Genomic DNA, 16,964 nt, shown 5'->3' with positions numbered 1-16,964 from the left:
TTAGTGTTGGAGATGTCTTCAGTAACCATTTAATCCAACCCATTCCAATACTTCTAAAATAATCCATTAGAACATAGATGAGAAGAGTCATCTGGCCTTTGCTTGATGGCCTTATCTGGCCTCAGTTTCCTCATCTGTAAAATGAAGGAATTGGCCTCAGTAGACATGGAGGTCCTTTCAAGCCTCAGTCTGGTCCACTGCTAGTCGTCCTGGCTTTTGTTCTGCCACTGGACTTTGATGACTGGAAGAGAGAGGGAGGCTGAGGACTGTACAACTCTGCCTCACTTATATGCATAAGCCAAGGGAGAACTCCATGATATCACTGGTTCTCTTTGAAAATAAAGGACAAACAACAACATCTACCAACCAATGGACTTTTGATAATGAGTCTCTTGCTAATTACTCAGTCAACAAATTCCATTATTGAATAACCATTTATTTAGTTTTTTCCCCATCTCTTGACATAAAATCCAAGTTTGCCTTTTCTTGGGACAAGCAGAACAAGTCTAAAGTCTCTTCCACTCAATGATCTTTCAAGAACTTAAATTCTGCCTTCCTTTCTGTCACCTGCTTCCATCCAAAGCTTAAACCTCCTTCGCAACTTGCACCAGTCCTTATAAGTCCCGCTAACAATAGACTGAATCATTCTGGTCACTCTGAATGTTCTCCCACTTCTCAATGATCTTCCAAAATAGTGGAGTCCAGAAGTGAACTCATAATGATGTACAGCAATGATGTCAAACTCAAATAGAAATGGGCACTAAACTCTGCCTAGAAATTCCTGCTGAACACACGCTAACTTAGAAAACCACATATTAACATTCTCTATGTCCTCTCATATTTTTTATTTATTTTATCAATTCTTTCCTAAATATATTTTCATCTGGCTCCTGGGAAACCCTGGGAAGTGTTCTAGTCTACAGGGCAATGGCACCTCTACTATGCAGTAAGATAATAATAGAGTTATCTGAATTATAAAAGCAAAAAGGTAGCAGCAACAACAGCAGCCAAGAACAGAAAGAAAAAGCCCTCCATCCGTGATATACTTGTGAATTCAATGAACGATTTTTTAAAAAACCCTTATCTTCCGTCTTCGAGTCAATACTGTGTATTGGCTCCAAGGCAGAAGAGTGGTAAGGGCTAGGCAATGGGGGTCAAGTGACTTGCCCAGGGTCACACAGCTAGGAAGTGTCTGAGGCCAGATTTGAACCTAGGACTTCCCATCTCTAGGGCTGGCTCTCAATCCACTGAGCTACCCAGCTGCCCCCTTAATGAACAATTTTTTGACGAAGAAATACCAAACAAATAATTGAGCTGGGCAGATTTGTTTGGGGAAATAGAGGGGTTTATGTTGGTCATTCAGGACCAGGTCGCTGTAGGGCTGTCTTAGTCATCCATGCCCATTTTTTCCCAAGGAAATGGAATTGTGTAGAAACAGCATCTACTGAAAATTTAGCAAGGTATGATCCATTGGTTAGAATTATATACATCAGAAACTCACCATTTTCTAAGTATTGGTAGATGTCAAATCCTCATCCTTTAAATACAGGTCTCAAAAGACCTTGGAGAGCCCACAAAAAATAAATTGTATTGGAAGTAGACCACTAACACAGATGGAACTGTTGCCCACAATTGTCCAGATTGTTTATTACTGATCCACAAGACCTTAAAAATATGCTTTTAAATGCTTATTTTCTGTCTTAGAATTCATATTTTGTAAAGGTTCCAAGGCAGAAGAGTGGTAAGGGCTAGGCAATGGAGGTTAAATGACTTGCCCAAGGTCTCATGGCTGGCAAGTCCCATCTCTAGGACTGGCTCTATTCATTGAACAGCAGCCTCTGTCTCTATTGTCTCCTATCCCTGAACATAAAGGGGAAGATAAACATACTGCTAAAATTCTAAAGTAAACAGAATTGAATACATTTATGAGGGCAGAACCCATTAATTGAGTAATAAGTTTTATCACCCTCATTTGAATACAGTGCTTTGGGTTCTTTAGAGAATGGCACCTCCACATTTATTAAATCCAGAATGGCTATGCTGACAGGAGTCACTTGGGTTCACTAGATGCCCCAGTTCTGAGTCTAGGCTTCATTTCTCTTAACTTTTCAATTTCCTTGCTCAGGACTGGATGGTATCTGTTTTTAATAGAGGATTATCTTTAAACTTTTCTGAAAAAGACACTGAAAGAAAATAGGAATTGGAGGGCAACTGGATGGCTCAGTGGATTGACAGCCAGGTCAAGAGATGGGACTTGTTCAAATCTGGCCCCAAATACTTTCTAGCTGTGTGACCCTGGGTGAGTCATTTACTCCCCCCATTTTACCAATCTTCAACCTTGGAACCAATACACAGTATTGATTCTAAGATGGAAAGTAAAGGTTTTATTTTTAAGGAAATAGTAATTGTTTGAGAGGAGAAGGAGAGGAATAGAACAAGCATTTATTATACACTTACTGTGTGCCAGCCACTGTGCTAAGCACTTTACAAATATTATCTCATTTGGGAGTCTGGGGAAGACAAATACCTTAACACAGGTGGAGTTGTTAATTGAATAAACCATTCTAGGAAACAATTCATAACTACACTAGTAAAGTTATTTTGATCCATTTATATCACTCTTGTGTTCTTATCTCAATAAAGTCAAACAGAAGGAAATGCATATGGAAAACAGTGTTTTAGCAATGCTTTTTTGTTAACAGAGAAATGAAAGTGAAATAGATGCCCATTAAATGAGAAACAGATGAATGAAGTATGGTATTGCTGTTCTGTCATTTTAGTTGAGTCTGTCTGACTCCATTTGAGGTTTTCTTGGCAAAGAAGATACTAGAGTGGTTTGCCATTTCCTTCTCCAGCTCATTTTACAGATGAGGAAACTGAGGCGAACAGGAGGAAGTGACTTGGTTAGGGCTGGATAGCTAGTGTCTGAGGCCAGCTTTGAACTCATGAAGGTGTGTCTCAATTGGCATTCTGTCTACTATGGAGCCAGCTACCTGCTCATGGATGGAATAGGTTAAGATTGATCTCTCAGAAATTACAAATATAGCCTCAGACACTTCCCAGCTGTGTGACCCTGGGCAAGTCACTTGACCCCCTTGGAGCCAATATACAGCACTGACTTCAAGATGGAAGGTAAGGGTTTAAAAAAAGAAATTACAAATATGAAGAATTCAGAGTGATATGGGAAGACTAATATGAGCTGTTATAAAGTATAGGGAACTGAGGACACATTCTATACACTGCCTACAATAATGTAAAAGAAATTAACGAGGAAAGACGCCATAATTCTGATCAATGCAATGATCAATTTGACTTCCAACATCTGTAGGTGGTGGGGAAACAGGTTTCTCAAATTTGTCTCCATTAGTCATGGCAGACTGGAAGTGGAAAATGAGGCTTGGACAGTGTTTTAGTTAATAGTCCTTAACTATCATTCTTTGTTGCAAGGGAAGGTTGGGGGAAGAGGGAGTGCTTTTGGAGAGTGGAAAAACTGTTAATAAAAAAGCACCAATAAAATATTTCTATAAAATTATACATTTCTTACTGGCTTTTTAAAAGAAGAGTATGGCATAGTAACAAAGAGAATGCCATTCAGACATGGGAAGTACCACAATTGCCCAATTTTTCCCCTTTAAATCTCCTTTGACAAATGGCAAAGTTTAAGGCACTCTACCTCATTTAGTAAACATTTTCTTTCCTTCTCAGAATATTTCCCAATTTTTCCATTTTCCCCTGACTCCACATTTCTTCTCCATCAGTAGCATTTTATGGACTCAAATATTCTGTAGATTGCAAATACAGTCATGCTGGGAAACACCAGTTCTTTTGGAGGAATCCAAACTTTTTGTGTCTGTAAAACATTTTTATGTGTAAGAGTCATGGGCCACCACCAATCACTTCTCCCTGTACTCACTGGCATAGGAGAAACTAAATAAATAAAGATAACCTCCTAAAGAGACTATTAGGAAAAAAGGGCAAGACTGAAATTAATCTTTCTGGGAATCATTTTCCCATCTATAAAATGAAGGGGTGGTCTTAATGACCCCAAGGTCACTTCCAGCTCTGAATTTATGATCCTATGATCTTAGGCAATGACTTTTGATCAGTCACCAATGAAAGTTCTTAGGAAGAAATCATTCAGTTTGTGCCAAAAGAAGCACAGACCATCCTATATTGTAAATATGAATGATAATAATTATCGTGGATATAATGCATTTGGGGTTTACAAAGTGTTTTTTTTTACAACACTACTTGGATTAAATGTGAATATAATTATCTGTTTTACAGATATGGAAACTGAGGCTCAGAGAATCTAAGGCCCAAGGTCACACAAATCTAATAGTTAGACTTGAGATTTGACCCAAGTTAAAAGGAATTTTATTGGACATGAATGGTTCCCTAAGATTAATGGCTTTTAGCATTTTTCTCTTTCCTTTTTCACATGCTACTTCAGGAAGTAATGGCTTTCCTCTCATTGGATGACTTTAAGCATAAACTACAAGGCCTCTTTTTGGGTATAATATAAGAGATTTCTAATCAAGTATCAGTTGAACCAGTTGACATTCTTTCAAACTCTAAGAGCCAGTGATTTAGACCAAATAACTAAAAGTGGCATTCATTTATATTGAGCCCCCAAGAGAAATATTTCAGAATGGGCTCAGTGTTAATTACACAATTTATATTGGTCTAGTAGAGACAAGTCGCACAGTTAGGTAAAAGGTTCAAGAACACTCATTTTTATGGGACTTTTTAGAGTTTGAAATACTCTTTAACAGTGATTATAACCTTTGTGTGATGCCATTTCTCCATTTCACCATCACCCTCACCCATCCCTACCTTATCCCATCAGAATGATCAACAGATCACTGTCTTTTTTTAGCATTTTGTCAGATGACTCCTCTGTATTAATTTCACACTCACTTGGTTTTTCATGTAGAATCTTTCCTTCTTCCTCCCCATTATAAGGTAAGCTTTTGAATGCTCTCTCCATTTATAAGCCACAAGTACCTGGCATACTGTCATGTGCATAGTGGGCATATACCAATGTTTGTTATCGGCTTCATATCTTTACAAATCAAATGACATGACAAGTAAAAATGCTTTGTAAACCTTGAGGTACAATATAAATGTAGCTATTGATATTGAGAGGAGTGTGCCTTTCTTATTAAAATTAGTATTTATCACATGTCCTTTGTTTCATCACTTTATTTTTCCTTCTTAAAGGAGGGAATAGTTGATATAAAAGGAAACATTATTATAAGATGTTGCAAGAAAGATACATCTAAAAGCATAATCATGAATGCAAATGGCATTGATTCACCTCCCAAATGAAGGAAAGAGAGAAATGACTGAAGCAGAAAATAACCTGTTTAGTTGAAAAATAATTAGTCATACACAATTAGGATGAATGACCAAGTAGGATCAATTATGCCTCAGGTGAATCCAAAAGAGTAAGGATTGCAATCATTATGCCAGAAAAGGTCCTGGTAAAACAAGACATGATAAAAAGAAATACCCAAGAAAACCAAATTATGTTTTAAGGTCCTAACAACTATAAAATAACATAAATAAATATATAAGCACTGACATAGAATAATAGAAAAACTAATTAAAAAACAGAGGGACCTAGACATCAGAAACAATAATTGTTTGCAGACCTTTATGTGACCCTTTTAGATTCTGATAAATCTAACTAAAAGATAAATAAGAAATAAATTAAATATTTGAGAGTCAATGTGGTGTGTATAGAGGGCCAGCTTTTGAGTCAGGAAGACTTAGATTCAAATTTTGCCTTTGATCCATAGTCTCTCTGTGACTGAGGAATTTGCTTAACCTTTCAGGGTCCCAAGCAACTTTATAAATCTTTTATTGATGAATTACCCATATTCATTGGAGGAGGAAGTTGCCACATTGGGGTACACTTTAGTAATGAAATCACAAGTCTATACACCTGTACCTGTCTCCCCATTATGATGCGGATGCTGTTATTCATTACAACTTTAAGCTCATGAAATAGGGGCAGAGTTATCAGAAGCATCAAATAAAATTCTTGTGACTCTCTGGAGCTTATTCCAAAAAGAGCAATGGAAAGATGAAATGTATATCTCCATCAATGAGGTGACATTTATTTGATTTTGGCAATTTGTTTACTTGCCAGTTCATTGTTAATTTGAAACTTTCTTTATCCATACATATTGGCTGCTGAAAGACAAATGCTATATCTCTTTGTTGACTTCTAAATGAATAAATGAGTTGTTTGGGGAATTAATTTAGACTTTCTCTTTTTGAAAAGGTCATTCTTATCCTGTATTACTAACGTACATAAAATATTTAAACAAGAGAAATAATTTGAAATGATGGAAAGGGAGAAAACCTTTTGTAGTCTAGCAGGAAGTATAGCATTATTTGTAAATACTGTGACCTGGTTTCCAGTTGTAGAAAAGATGCTCTGTCATTCTAAGCAAATTACTTCATTCTGTCTCACTTTTCCAAGCTGAAAAATGGGGACGTGTAGTCCTGTTCCTATTTTTTCTCTGAGAAAATTGTGAGGAAAAATGAGAAAGATTTGCAAAAGAAGCAATGTAAGTTCATGACATAATTGTGATAGATTTCATGTAATAATGATTTTGTGAAACTAAAGAGAATGAATTATCTCTTAAAGAAGAACAGTTGCATATAGAAACATAATTATCAATAGCAAAATCCAATTTTAAATGTCTGACTGGAGCAATTATTTTTTTTTGGTGGATATGAGGTAGTATCTTAGAATTGAATGACTTTCAAAACTCAGTTAACCTTTCTGATTTTCTTAGTATTGTTCTTTTTCTCCTCAAATTGTTATATTTGTATATACACACATATACACACACACACACATATATATAATACATACACACTATATATATATATAGTATATATATGCATATATATATACTATATATGTATATATATATATACACACATGCACACAAAAGGCAAACACACATCCCTATATGTTTTGTATCTATCCTCATTGAAATTTATTTCAATTCAACAAGTATTTATTTATTAAAAATCTACTATGAAGGAGCAACTAGGGGACTCAGTGGATTAGGAGCCAGTCCTAGAGACGGGAGGTCCTAGGTTCAAATATGACCTCAGACACTTCCAAGCTATGTGGCCCTGGGCAAGTCACTTAATTTCCATTGTGTAGTCCTTACCACTCTTCTATCTTGGAACCATCATATAGTATTGATTCTAAGAAGGAAGGCAAGGGTTTTAAAAAAAACCTAATGTGAGCCAGGCATTATGCAGGATGCTAGGATATAAAAACAAAAATGAAAACTTGCTGCATTAAAAAATTATTAGAGTTTATTAAAATGTAAACATCTAGAAAAAATAGACTGATTTTTTCCCCTAGTGCCTAGTATAGTGCCTTGCCCCCAGGAGATTCTTTTTGGATTGGTATAATTCATGGCACATAAGAATTATAGTTTAATAAAATATAAATAAATCCTCAAATCTATCAATAGACTATAGTGTGCTTTAGAATGGCAGTAAAACAAAGGGAAAGTCCAAGTGGATCATTTGTCTTTCAAAGAATAGAGGTATCTTTACTAGTGCATAGTAGTGAGTTGTTTTGTGGTTACAGAGAGGCTATAGAAGAGAAAACTGGTTGGATAGTTATTCTACAGACATACATTTTAAGCATATGATGTAAAAACCATATTTAAATGAAGCTACATCTGCACAAAAATGGCAGTGCAGCAATTTCTGGAAATGACCAGACTGGAGGAAAAATTACCCCCAGATTGGAAGGGAGAGATATTACTGTGTGAGATCTAAATCTGTTTTAATTTTGTGAGTTTGTCAAAAATTGTGTGGAAATTAAATCTTTTGGGAAAGGTAAGACAAAATCAATGAAGCCATCTGAATTTAACATTACTGCTCAGAATCCAAAATTTATACCTCTGACTAGCCTGTAGCAAATGATTTCATTTTTCTCTATGCTGCTTGTGATAGCACTAATATCTACTAGAGTTTGCCCATAAATTAGGTTCACCTCTTTCTCCTTTCCTCCTATAACAAGGGTTAGTTTTCTTGAAAAGAAAAAGTATCCTAGGACCTGATTGATCAACTCCCTTTTTCCTTGACACAGCTTCTTGGTCATTGTGATTCAGTTGTATCCAACCCTTCATGACCCCATTTAGGGTTTTCTTGAGAGATACTAGAGTGGTCTGCTCATTTGATAGATGAAGAAACATAGGCAAAGAGGGTAAAGCGACTTGGCCAGAGATACACAGATAGTAAGTGCCTGAGGCCAGATTTGAACTCAGGAAGAGGGGTCTTCTTGACTCTAGGTCCATCCTCTATCCACTGAGCCACCTAGCTCTCTTGAGAACACATAAGGGCCCAAAAAATTCTTGACAGTGCTCTCTAGCCCTTCCAATTTGGTGGATTTCTGAAGCTTAAATGAGTCATGATGTTCTTCACTCCATTGTGCCCTGATGACCGGACATATTTCAAAATGGCAAGAAGGGAAAGGAAGTGCCACCATTTTCTTTTTGCATCTTTGTTATGTTAGACCAAAGTAAATCTCCCTCTTGTTAACTTTTTCAAAGGCTTGCATGTGCCTTATTTTATCCCAACATGAAGGTTTGAATTACTTCTAATGGTTGCCTTTTCTTTCTGAAAAAAAAAAATATGGGCATGAATCTCTCTTGTGTTATCCATCCCTCTAAGAAAAGATGCTCTCAGACTACCATGGCTATTCATGATGGCTATTCATGATGAATATTCCTTTCCTGCATTGTTTGATTGTTTAGCATCTATAGCCCTACACCGTGCTTCTTTCCCAAGGGCACAGTATATCTCATAGCAATATCCAAATTGGCACGGGTATTTTTTGTTTATGGCTATCATTTCATTTCCACTTTGTTATCCACTTAAGAACAGTAATAGTGGATAGAGAGCAATTGGGGTTTAGGAATTGCTTTATATAGATGACCTCATCTGATTCTCACCTTGAAAGTAGGTTCATTGGATATTTTATAGCCATTTTACAGGATAAGGAACTGGGGCTCAGGGAGCTTAAATGACTTTACCAAGGTCATACAACTAATATATATTATATATTAAATATATCAGAAGAATGAGTAGAACTTAAGACTTACCCAACATTAAGTTCAATATTCTTTACAACATGTCAGACTGTTTATATGGCCTCCCAATCAAATGCTTTTAATTTGGAGCCAATTTACTACTCAGATGCTTTCACACAAGCCAAGGGCACAATTCCCTAGTAAGAATGAATTTTCAGCTAAAATGGCAATATTCTCTGAAATCACCACTCTTCAGAGAATCCAAGAAATACAACAGGGCTGAATGAACTTCCATCCAAGAACCGAAGATCACAGCAAACTACTGTTCAGTTGTTTAAGTCGTGTCTGACCCTTTGTGACCCCATTTGGGGTTTTCTTGACAAAGATACTGGAACAGCCTGCCGTTCTCTTTTCCAGATCATTTTACAGATGAAGAAATGGAGGCAGAAGTAAATAAATTGCTCTGGGTCATACAGCTGGTAAGTGTTTGAAGCCAGATTTGAACTCAGGGAGATGAATCTTTCTGACTCTACGCCTGGCATATTACTGCCCATATCAAAGTTAACTGTTTCTAATAGTCTCCTAGGCTTCTAGTCATCAGAACTGTGACCTTCGGGTCATCTCTGACCCTTCCTTATCCATTTCTTTATCCCCAAATACCCAATCAGCTACAAAATCTTGTTAATTTTTCTTCCCCTCCACTTCTCACATCTACCTGTTCTCTATTCACAAAGCTACCACCTCTTCCCCATCTCTTCATTACCTCTTTTCTTGACCATCATTATAAGCATCAAATTGATCTCTTTGCTTTTAGTCTCTCTTTAGGTCCCCCAAATAATTTTCTCCTCCTCTGCTAAAATAATCATTCTAAGGCAAAGGACTGATCAACACTTCCCTGCTCAAAAACCATCGGTGCTCCCCATTGTCTCTATAAATAAAAACAAACTCCTCATCCTGATCTTTAAGACTCTCTTCAAACCATCTTTCCAGCATTATTTCACTTGAGTTTTCCTCAAGAACTCTGTGTCACTCAAACTCGTATGTTCTCCAAACTGATGTTTCATCTCCCATCTCTGTTTATTTGTACAAATTATTCCTTATTACCAAAACCTCTCCTTCCTCATTTCTGCCACCGACAAGCTTTATTTTCCTTCAATTCTCAGCACAAGCTCCTCTTTCTCTACAAAGCCCTCCCATATCTCCTCCAGTTGTTTTTTATATACACACAGATGCACAATCTACACATATTACAGAATACATATTTATAGTATATACAGATATATATTATAAAAATAATTACAAGGTATATGCTTTATTGTAGAAAAATTAAATATGATCAGGCGAGAATCTGGAGAACAAGATTGTAATCAAGAAAAAAAACAACAACTTACCAACTCTTGATCTTCCATCCTAAGTCCACTTGGAGATTCCTGGAATGCCCATTTTTCACTCTTGTTTTCATTCTCTCATGCTCTTGTTTCAAACCTTTTTTTTTTAAGCTTCTCTCCATCTTTTCCTTTTTTTGGTTTCTAAATTTTTATTCATTATGCCAACTTCTCATTTGTCTTCATCCCTCCTAATTTCCCCCTCTATTTCACTTACCTCTTGTTCCCTTCACATTTGCCATTCTTCATCACCCATCTTTTGAATGTCCCATTTTCTGTTCTCGATTATTCTTCCCCTCCAACTGAGTTATAATGTACTTAATTACTGGTTGTGCTTTAAAACACCTGATGACAGACTTTTCATGCAGTGACCCATAGCATTCATTTTTATAAAAGCACATTTCATTCGTTTCTACCACAATGTTTTTTAACAATGTTTGAAAATGGAAAGCTTTCTGAAACTTACAATGGTGGAACATATCAGCCCTAAAGTCATAGTTCTTCAAATTATAAGAAAAGATGCATTAGGGTTAATACAGCTATGCTTGTTGCCAGAATTTAAAAAATCACACTTAAAAGAAAAAAACTTTTGACGGGCTGGTAATTATCATTAGATTCTATAGTGAAACAAGACCATTGTCCTGGTCCAAGACATTTAACAAATCCTACAAATTCTTAGTCCTGTTTTTCTTTCTTTCTTTTTTTTCAGACCACAAAGAGAACACAACTTAGACCCTTTGATAAGGTAGAGGTTTATCTTAGATGCATACATAATTCCCTGAGAAAAGGCTCTAATACTGATTTATGAGCTTCCAAATTAAGTCGGCGCTGTTTAGAAACACATCCAAGAGCAAGTTCCCTCACAAAGGTGAAAACAACCCAATCTCCATCGATCAATTCTTCAGGTCTATCCTATTTCATTCTCTGGCATCAGAAAAGATTAAGGTGCCTTAAATATACCAGCTAAACTTTGATTGAGGCAGAGATCCTAAGGGTGATTTTGTTTCAATCTCTGGCTCATTTAGTAACAGCCATGATGTTTTCTTCACTAGGTCAATACTTTCTTAAAACTAATTTTCCTTCTTCAGATGCCATAGCTTTGATTTGATTTTGCTTTTGAGTGTTTTTTTGTAAATAAAAAATAGCTGCATGCTTAAGTGATTAACATGTCCAGTTGCCATTTGTCATAATCTTTGTGGGATTACAATAATTAAAGGATACTTGTGGTCAAAACCATACCAGATTCGGAAAAGCCAAGCACTCTCTGCCTTTGTAGAGTTTCTGTCCAAATTATCTCCTCCCTGAAGGGGAAATGGAAAAAAAAAGAAATTAGACAACTGGTAGATGATATTTCAACATAAAAATATGTTAAAGCTAATTATTTTTCAATGCAATGTATTCTTTTCTTTTCCTTACATCAGACTATTTTATTAAATGCCAACTATATGCAAAGCACTATGCTAGGTGCTGAGTCAAAATGAAAAATGATTCCTATCCTCAAGGAGTTTTCATTCTTCAGTGGGAAAATGACATAAAACTGGTCATATTCTTAGACTCAGAAGTCCCATTATTGGAAATTTAAGGTTCTGGAATATTACTTATGTGGATATTTGACCAAAGAAGACTGAAAACCTTTTAGAATTTAGTAAATAGTTTTTCTTTTTTAAAAAAATATTTTCCCCAATTACATGTGAAACCAGTTTCCAACATTTAAAAAAACTTTTTGAGTCTCAAATTCTCTCTCCCACTCCTCCCTAAGATGGTAAGCAATCTGATATGGATTTCACATGTGTAATCATGTAAAACATTTTATTTTCCAAATTAATCCTTTGGTGAAAGGAAGCTCAAAAAATTTAAGAAAGAAAGTAAAGAAAGTTTACTTTAGTTTGGATTCAGACTCCCTCAGTTCTTTCTCTGGAAAAAAGATGACATTTTTATCATGAATCCTTTGGGACTGTCTTAGATCATTGTATTGCAGAGAATAAGTTATTCACTGTTGTTCATTCTACAGTATTGCTGTCACAGTGTACAATGTTCTCTTGGTTCCGCTTACTTTACTTTGCTCTAGTTAATATAAGTCCAGATTTTCTGAGCTCTTTCTTTCTGTTCATCATTTCTTACAGCACAAAAATATTCCATTATAATCACATATTATAACTTACTCAGCTAGTAAATATTTTTAAGAGTTTTTAAGTCCTAGCTATCTGAACTCATTTCCTCATAGTCTTTTATAATCCTTTTTGGAGGAAGAGCAAGCAGCATCTTGAGAAGATAAAGCAAAACCTCTCTCTTTTTTTCTTTTCTCCTTTTCTCTTTTCCCTTAAATATTTTCTTTTTCTTTCCTCCCTCCTTCTCTTCCTTCCTTCCTTCCTTCCTCCCTTCCTCCCTCAGTCTCCATAGTAGATAAAGAGATAGAGCTGACCTTAAACCAGGAATAAATAGGTTCAAATCTTGTCTCTGACACAAGTGTGAACTTGAGCTTGGACAGGCAGTGCTTTCTGGGGGAACATTCTTAAGACAGGAATTCTTGGCTTTTTTGAACAATAGACCCCTTTGGCAGTCATGTAAAGCCTATAGAACCTTTTCCAGAATGTTTTTAAATCCATAAAATAAAAAAAAATATAAGTTTACAAAGGAAACCAATTATATTGAAATTGTTATTAAACTATTTTTAAGTAGGATCGTGGATCTTAACTTAAAAATTCCTGCTTTAAGACCTCAATTTGTACAATCTACACTGATGGAGGGAGTTTCTTCACTAGGAATTTCCTCTGCCAATGAAATAAAAGATTTAGTCCAAAAATGTGTGTGTGTGTGTGTGTGTGCTTATGTATGTGAATATATATGTGTGTATCTCTGTTTTATTTTTTTCTCATCCCCCAGGAGAGATATTTTTGTATAAGCATGTGGACAGTCTGTCACACGAATTAGATGATAGACTTTGCTTTTCAGATAACACTCATGTGGAAAATTTCAGCATTTACTTTCATCAACGGTCCCACTTTTATTAAGCATCTGAGTAGGACCATTTTCCGACATCAATAAGAATGATATTCTGTTCAATTGCTGTGGTGGGATTATTTCAGTTTACTTCTGCCAAATGAGATGGTATTTGTTTGCTGCTTACACAAAAGTTCATCCCTAAAGGAATGATACAATTCTAGTAATTACCATTCCAGTTTCTTTTCCTTTTCTTTGTGAGAGGATGACACTGAAGGCCATGGGTAATTTTTGCTATCTTCCCTTCCTAGTCTTGAATTATATATTAGCAAATGTTTCTGTGATAAGTTGAAAGCTTTTCCCTCCTTCCCCTTCAGTTCTCAAGATGGCTAGGGAAAGAAGAAATAAAAAAGGAGGAGACAAAAAGAGAAAAATCTATGATTGATGTGTATGTGAAAAAGGCGTCTAGGAATGTAAGATAAAGGAGGAGAAAATATAATGAGCTTTAGAAACAGATGGCAATAAGCATTCTGGTGTGGAAAGAAGGCTACTCAGAGACTTACAAAAACCCCTTTTTGTCCTCTTTCTTATCTATAATGAGGAGATATTTCCAAGAGCCAATCAGATCATGATGATCATCATGGTTAAATATATCCATATCTAAATATGACCTGCTTTGCCTTGCTGGGATCCGCATTCTTCACTGCTAAGAGGTATCATTAATTTGTACTCAAATAACAATGATATGAATATTTTTTCGTATATGTAATGGCACATGTAAGATAAATGGCCATATATGCATGCAGGATCAGAATCTGTCAGATCAGCTCAACTTAATTTGTTTCCTTAGATTACTTTGTCAAATAATTTCATTCCTCATTAATAATTTCAGTGCTTCGTCGGATTGTGAACCAAATCCAAAAGGATGTGTGAGCACAGAGTTGGGCTGTGACCATAGATACTGGGTCCCCCCTCCCACAAAACATAATGGGAAGGAAAACTGTGGTCTGTTGCTATCTATTCTTTGTCTAAAAGTCAGTAGAGGATTATAATGAAATGAAGACAAAACTCTCAGCCTCTCTCGGCTGTTGCTGAATGTTTTCAAATGTTCCAACTACTTTTAGTTTTGCTTTGATGTAATTTTGTTTGAATTAGAAGAGTATACCTTGTTATTGAAGGTCTGAATGCATCACTACTCATTATAAGGAAAGCAGGGCGTCCAGTTCAATTTCTCTCTCTTTCGGCACCTCTGCTTGACTGTTCCCACACAGACTAGGTGATAGATTTGCAAAAACCACCAGATGTGGTGCCTTCTTCCTAGTCAGTGTGTAGCCTTTGCAAGTTCCCTCTATATCACCACCTCTCAAGCAGCCACATGTTGTTAGAATTTTGCTGTAATAGTAAAAATGTCTCAGCTGGAAGCACATAAATGAAAAAAAGGTTCATATCTGATGGGTGTTTTCTCTTGTTTTGTAGAGACAATCCGAACTTAGAAGACTTTTTCCTAAATAGGGATTTTTTTTTTAATAAGAGCAAAAGTGTCTCAGCTAGACCCACATAAATTTAAAAGGTGTGTATCTAATGAATGTTTCCTCCTGTTTTATAGAAAACCTGGAACTTAGATGTATTTTCTTGAACAAGGATTTCTGGAGATCTGGATTCTGCCACTAGAGTACTCGCTATGTGATCTGGGGCAAGTGTCTTAGTCTTTCTGGGTTTCAGTTTTCTCACCTGAAAAAGTGAGGGAGTTGGACAAGTGACTTTAGAGAAACCTCCAAGCTTGAGCATTCTTTGGCTCTATTTCTCTGTCTCTGTCTCTGTCTGCCTCTGTTTTTGTCTTTGTCTCTTTCCCTTCTCTCTGTCCCTTTCTGTATCTGTCTATGTTTTTGTTGGTACTTTCAGACACAGCTACTAGCCATCACTTCTTTCATGTAAATACAAATTTAGGGATCAAGAGGTGAGACATTAAGAGCAATGCTCATCATATGAAGCCGTTTTGTATCCTTAAACATACTCATGTGGCTCAGGCATTTTGCTTCGGCGTTGATACATTCTTGGTTTAATTCACATGCATAGTATGTCACAGAGGACCTCTCTTAGATCTGGGCTCTTTCTTCGCTAAATTCCTCTTGGTGACCTTCTACAAATCCAGTTGTTTACACTAGCCACTGTCCCCCTTTATATTTCTCAGTGATGTCTCTTGGTTCCAAAAGCAATTCTGTGATTTTTGTGTCCCCGTTTATCATGTGTTATAAGACTATCACTCTTTTCCCTCCTTTTGGTGAGAAAAGTAGACTTCTTCCTATAGCAGCCTTAGGGTGATGGGTCCTGTCTTTCGTAAATATTGAAGAAGTTTCTGTTAGAATATTTTACAAGTATGTTGTAACCCTTTTTAGGATTCCAGAAGTGTATAATAAGGTTTATATTACACAAATTTGGTTACTTGTAGAGTTTTTATTCTCATTAAGATTATGACTAACAACGTGTATAACTTTGAGTTTTGCTCTCTTAACTCCTCATCATTTCACAAAAGCCATCCAGAATCTCTCAACATTCTTTTATTTCTTATATTATATATTACTAATAACATATTATATTATATTCTTTATTTGCATCATAGATCTAGAGCTAAAAGGGACCTCAAGACTCATCTTGTCTATCCATCTTATTTTACAGATGAAGAGACTAAGAACCAAGAAGATTGTAATTTGCAAAGGTCATATAGGTACTGAGCATCTGAGGTGAAATTTTAATTGTGATTCTCTGATTCTGAAGTTGTTGTTCTTTTTTACATTTAGGAATATTAAAAAAATGTTCCATTATCCCACATTATATACTTATATATCCACATGCATGCATGCATACATATATATTTGCCTTTACATATGTATATATGTGCCAGTAACCCACACATTGGTATATGTGTCCATATACACACATACATAATATCTACGTGCATACATACATGCATATATATTTCTATCTATCTGTCTGTCTGCCTGTTGGTTGATTGATTCATCCATCCATCCATCTATCTGTCTGTCTGTCTGTCTGTCTATCTATCTATCTATCTATCTATCCATCTATCTATCCATCCATCTATCTATCTATCTATCCATCTGTCTGTCTATCTATCTATCTATCTATCTATCTATCTATCTATCTATCTATCTATCTATCTATATATCTACCTATCCTTTCTTCCATCCATCTATGTATTTATGTATGTATGTATGTATGTGTCTGTCTGTCCATCCATCCATCCATCCATCCATCTCTCTCTCTCTCTCTCTCTCTCTCTCCTCAGTCATTTGACAAATAGGTAATTTCTCTTTCCTTGCTATTTAAAAATGATACTAAAATCATTTTGTGCAGAAAGGATTATTTCCCCTCATGTCAATAACATACTTATGGTTTAGTCCTAGTGGTGCTCAAAATCAGGGACTTTAAAATAGATTGTAAGCTTCTAGAAGGAAAGCCCTTTAGTTTTAGTCTTTGAATCCCTTGCATGTATAATAGTACCCTGGAGGTAGCAGGCACTGATCAAATACATGCTCAC

The 16,964-nt window shown here is 35.9% G+C and overlaps 1 protein-coding gene across 1 annotated transcript in view; it reads right to left on the bottom strand.

Moving 5' to 3' along the window:
• The window catches only part of SLC9A9 (solute carrier family 9 member A9), a 747,353-nt gene that overhangs the window by 140,838 nt on the left and 589,551 nt on the right, over positions 1 to 16,964 (bottom strand). Inside the window, exon 14 of the mRNA XM_007502095.2 lies at positions 11,687 to 11,766. Coding sequence (XP_007502157.1) covers positions 11,687 to 11,766 — 80 coding nt within the window. The remainder of the gene's footprint in view (positions 1 to 11,686; positions 11,767 to 16,964) is intronic.

The sequence above is a fragment of the Monodelphis domestica genome, chromosome 8, assembly GCF_027887165.1.
Source record: "Monodelphis domestica isolate mMonDom1 chromosome 8, mMonDom1.pri, whole genome shotgun sequence".
In the NCBI taxonomy this organism is placed as follows: domain Eukaryota; kingdom Metazoa; phylum Chordata; class Mammalia; order Didelphimorphia; family Didelphidae; genus Monodelphis; species Monodelphis domestica.
Note: the sequence above shows the minus strand (reverse complement) of the source record. Positions and strands in the feature narration are given on the sequence as shown.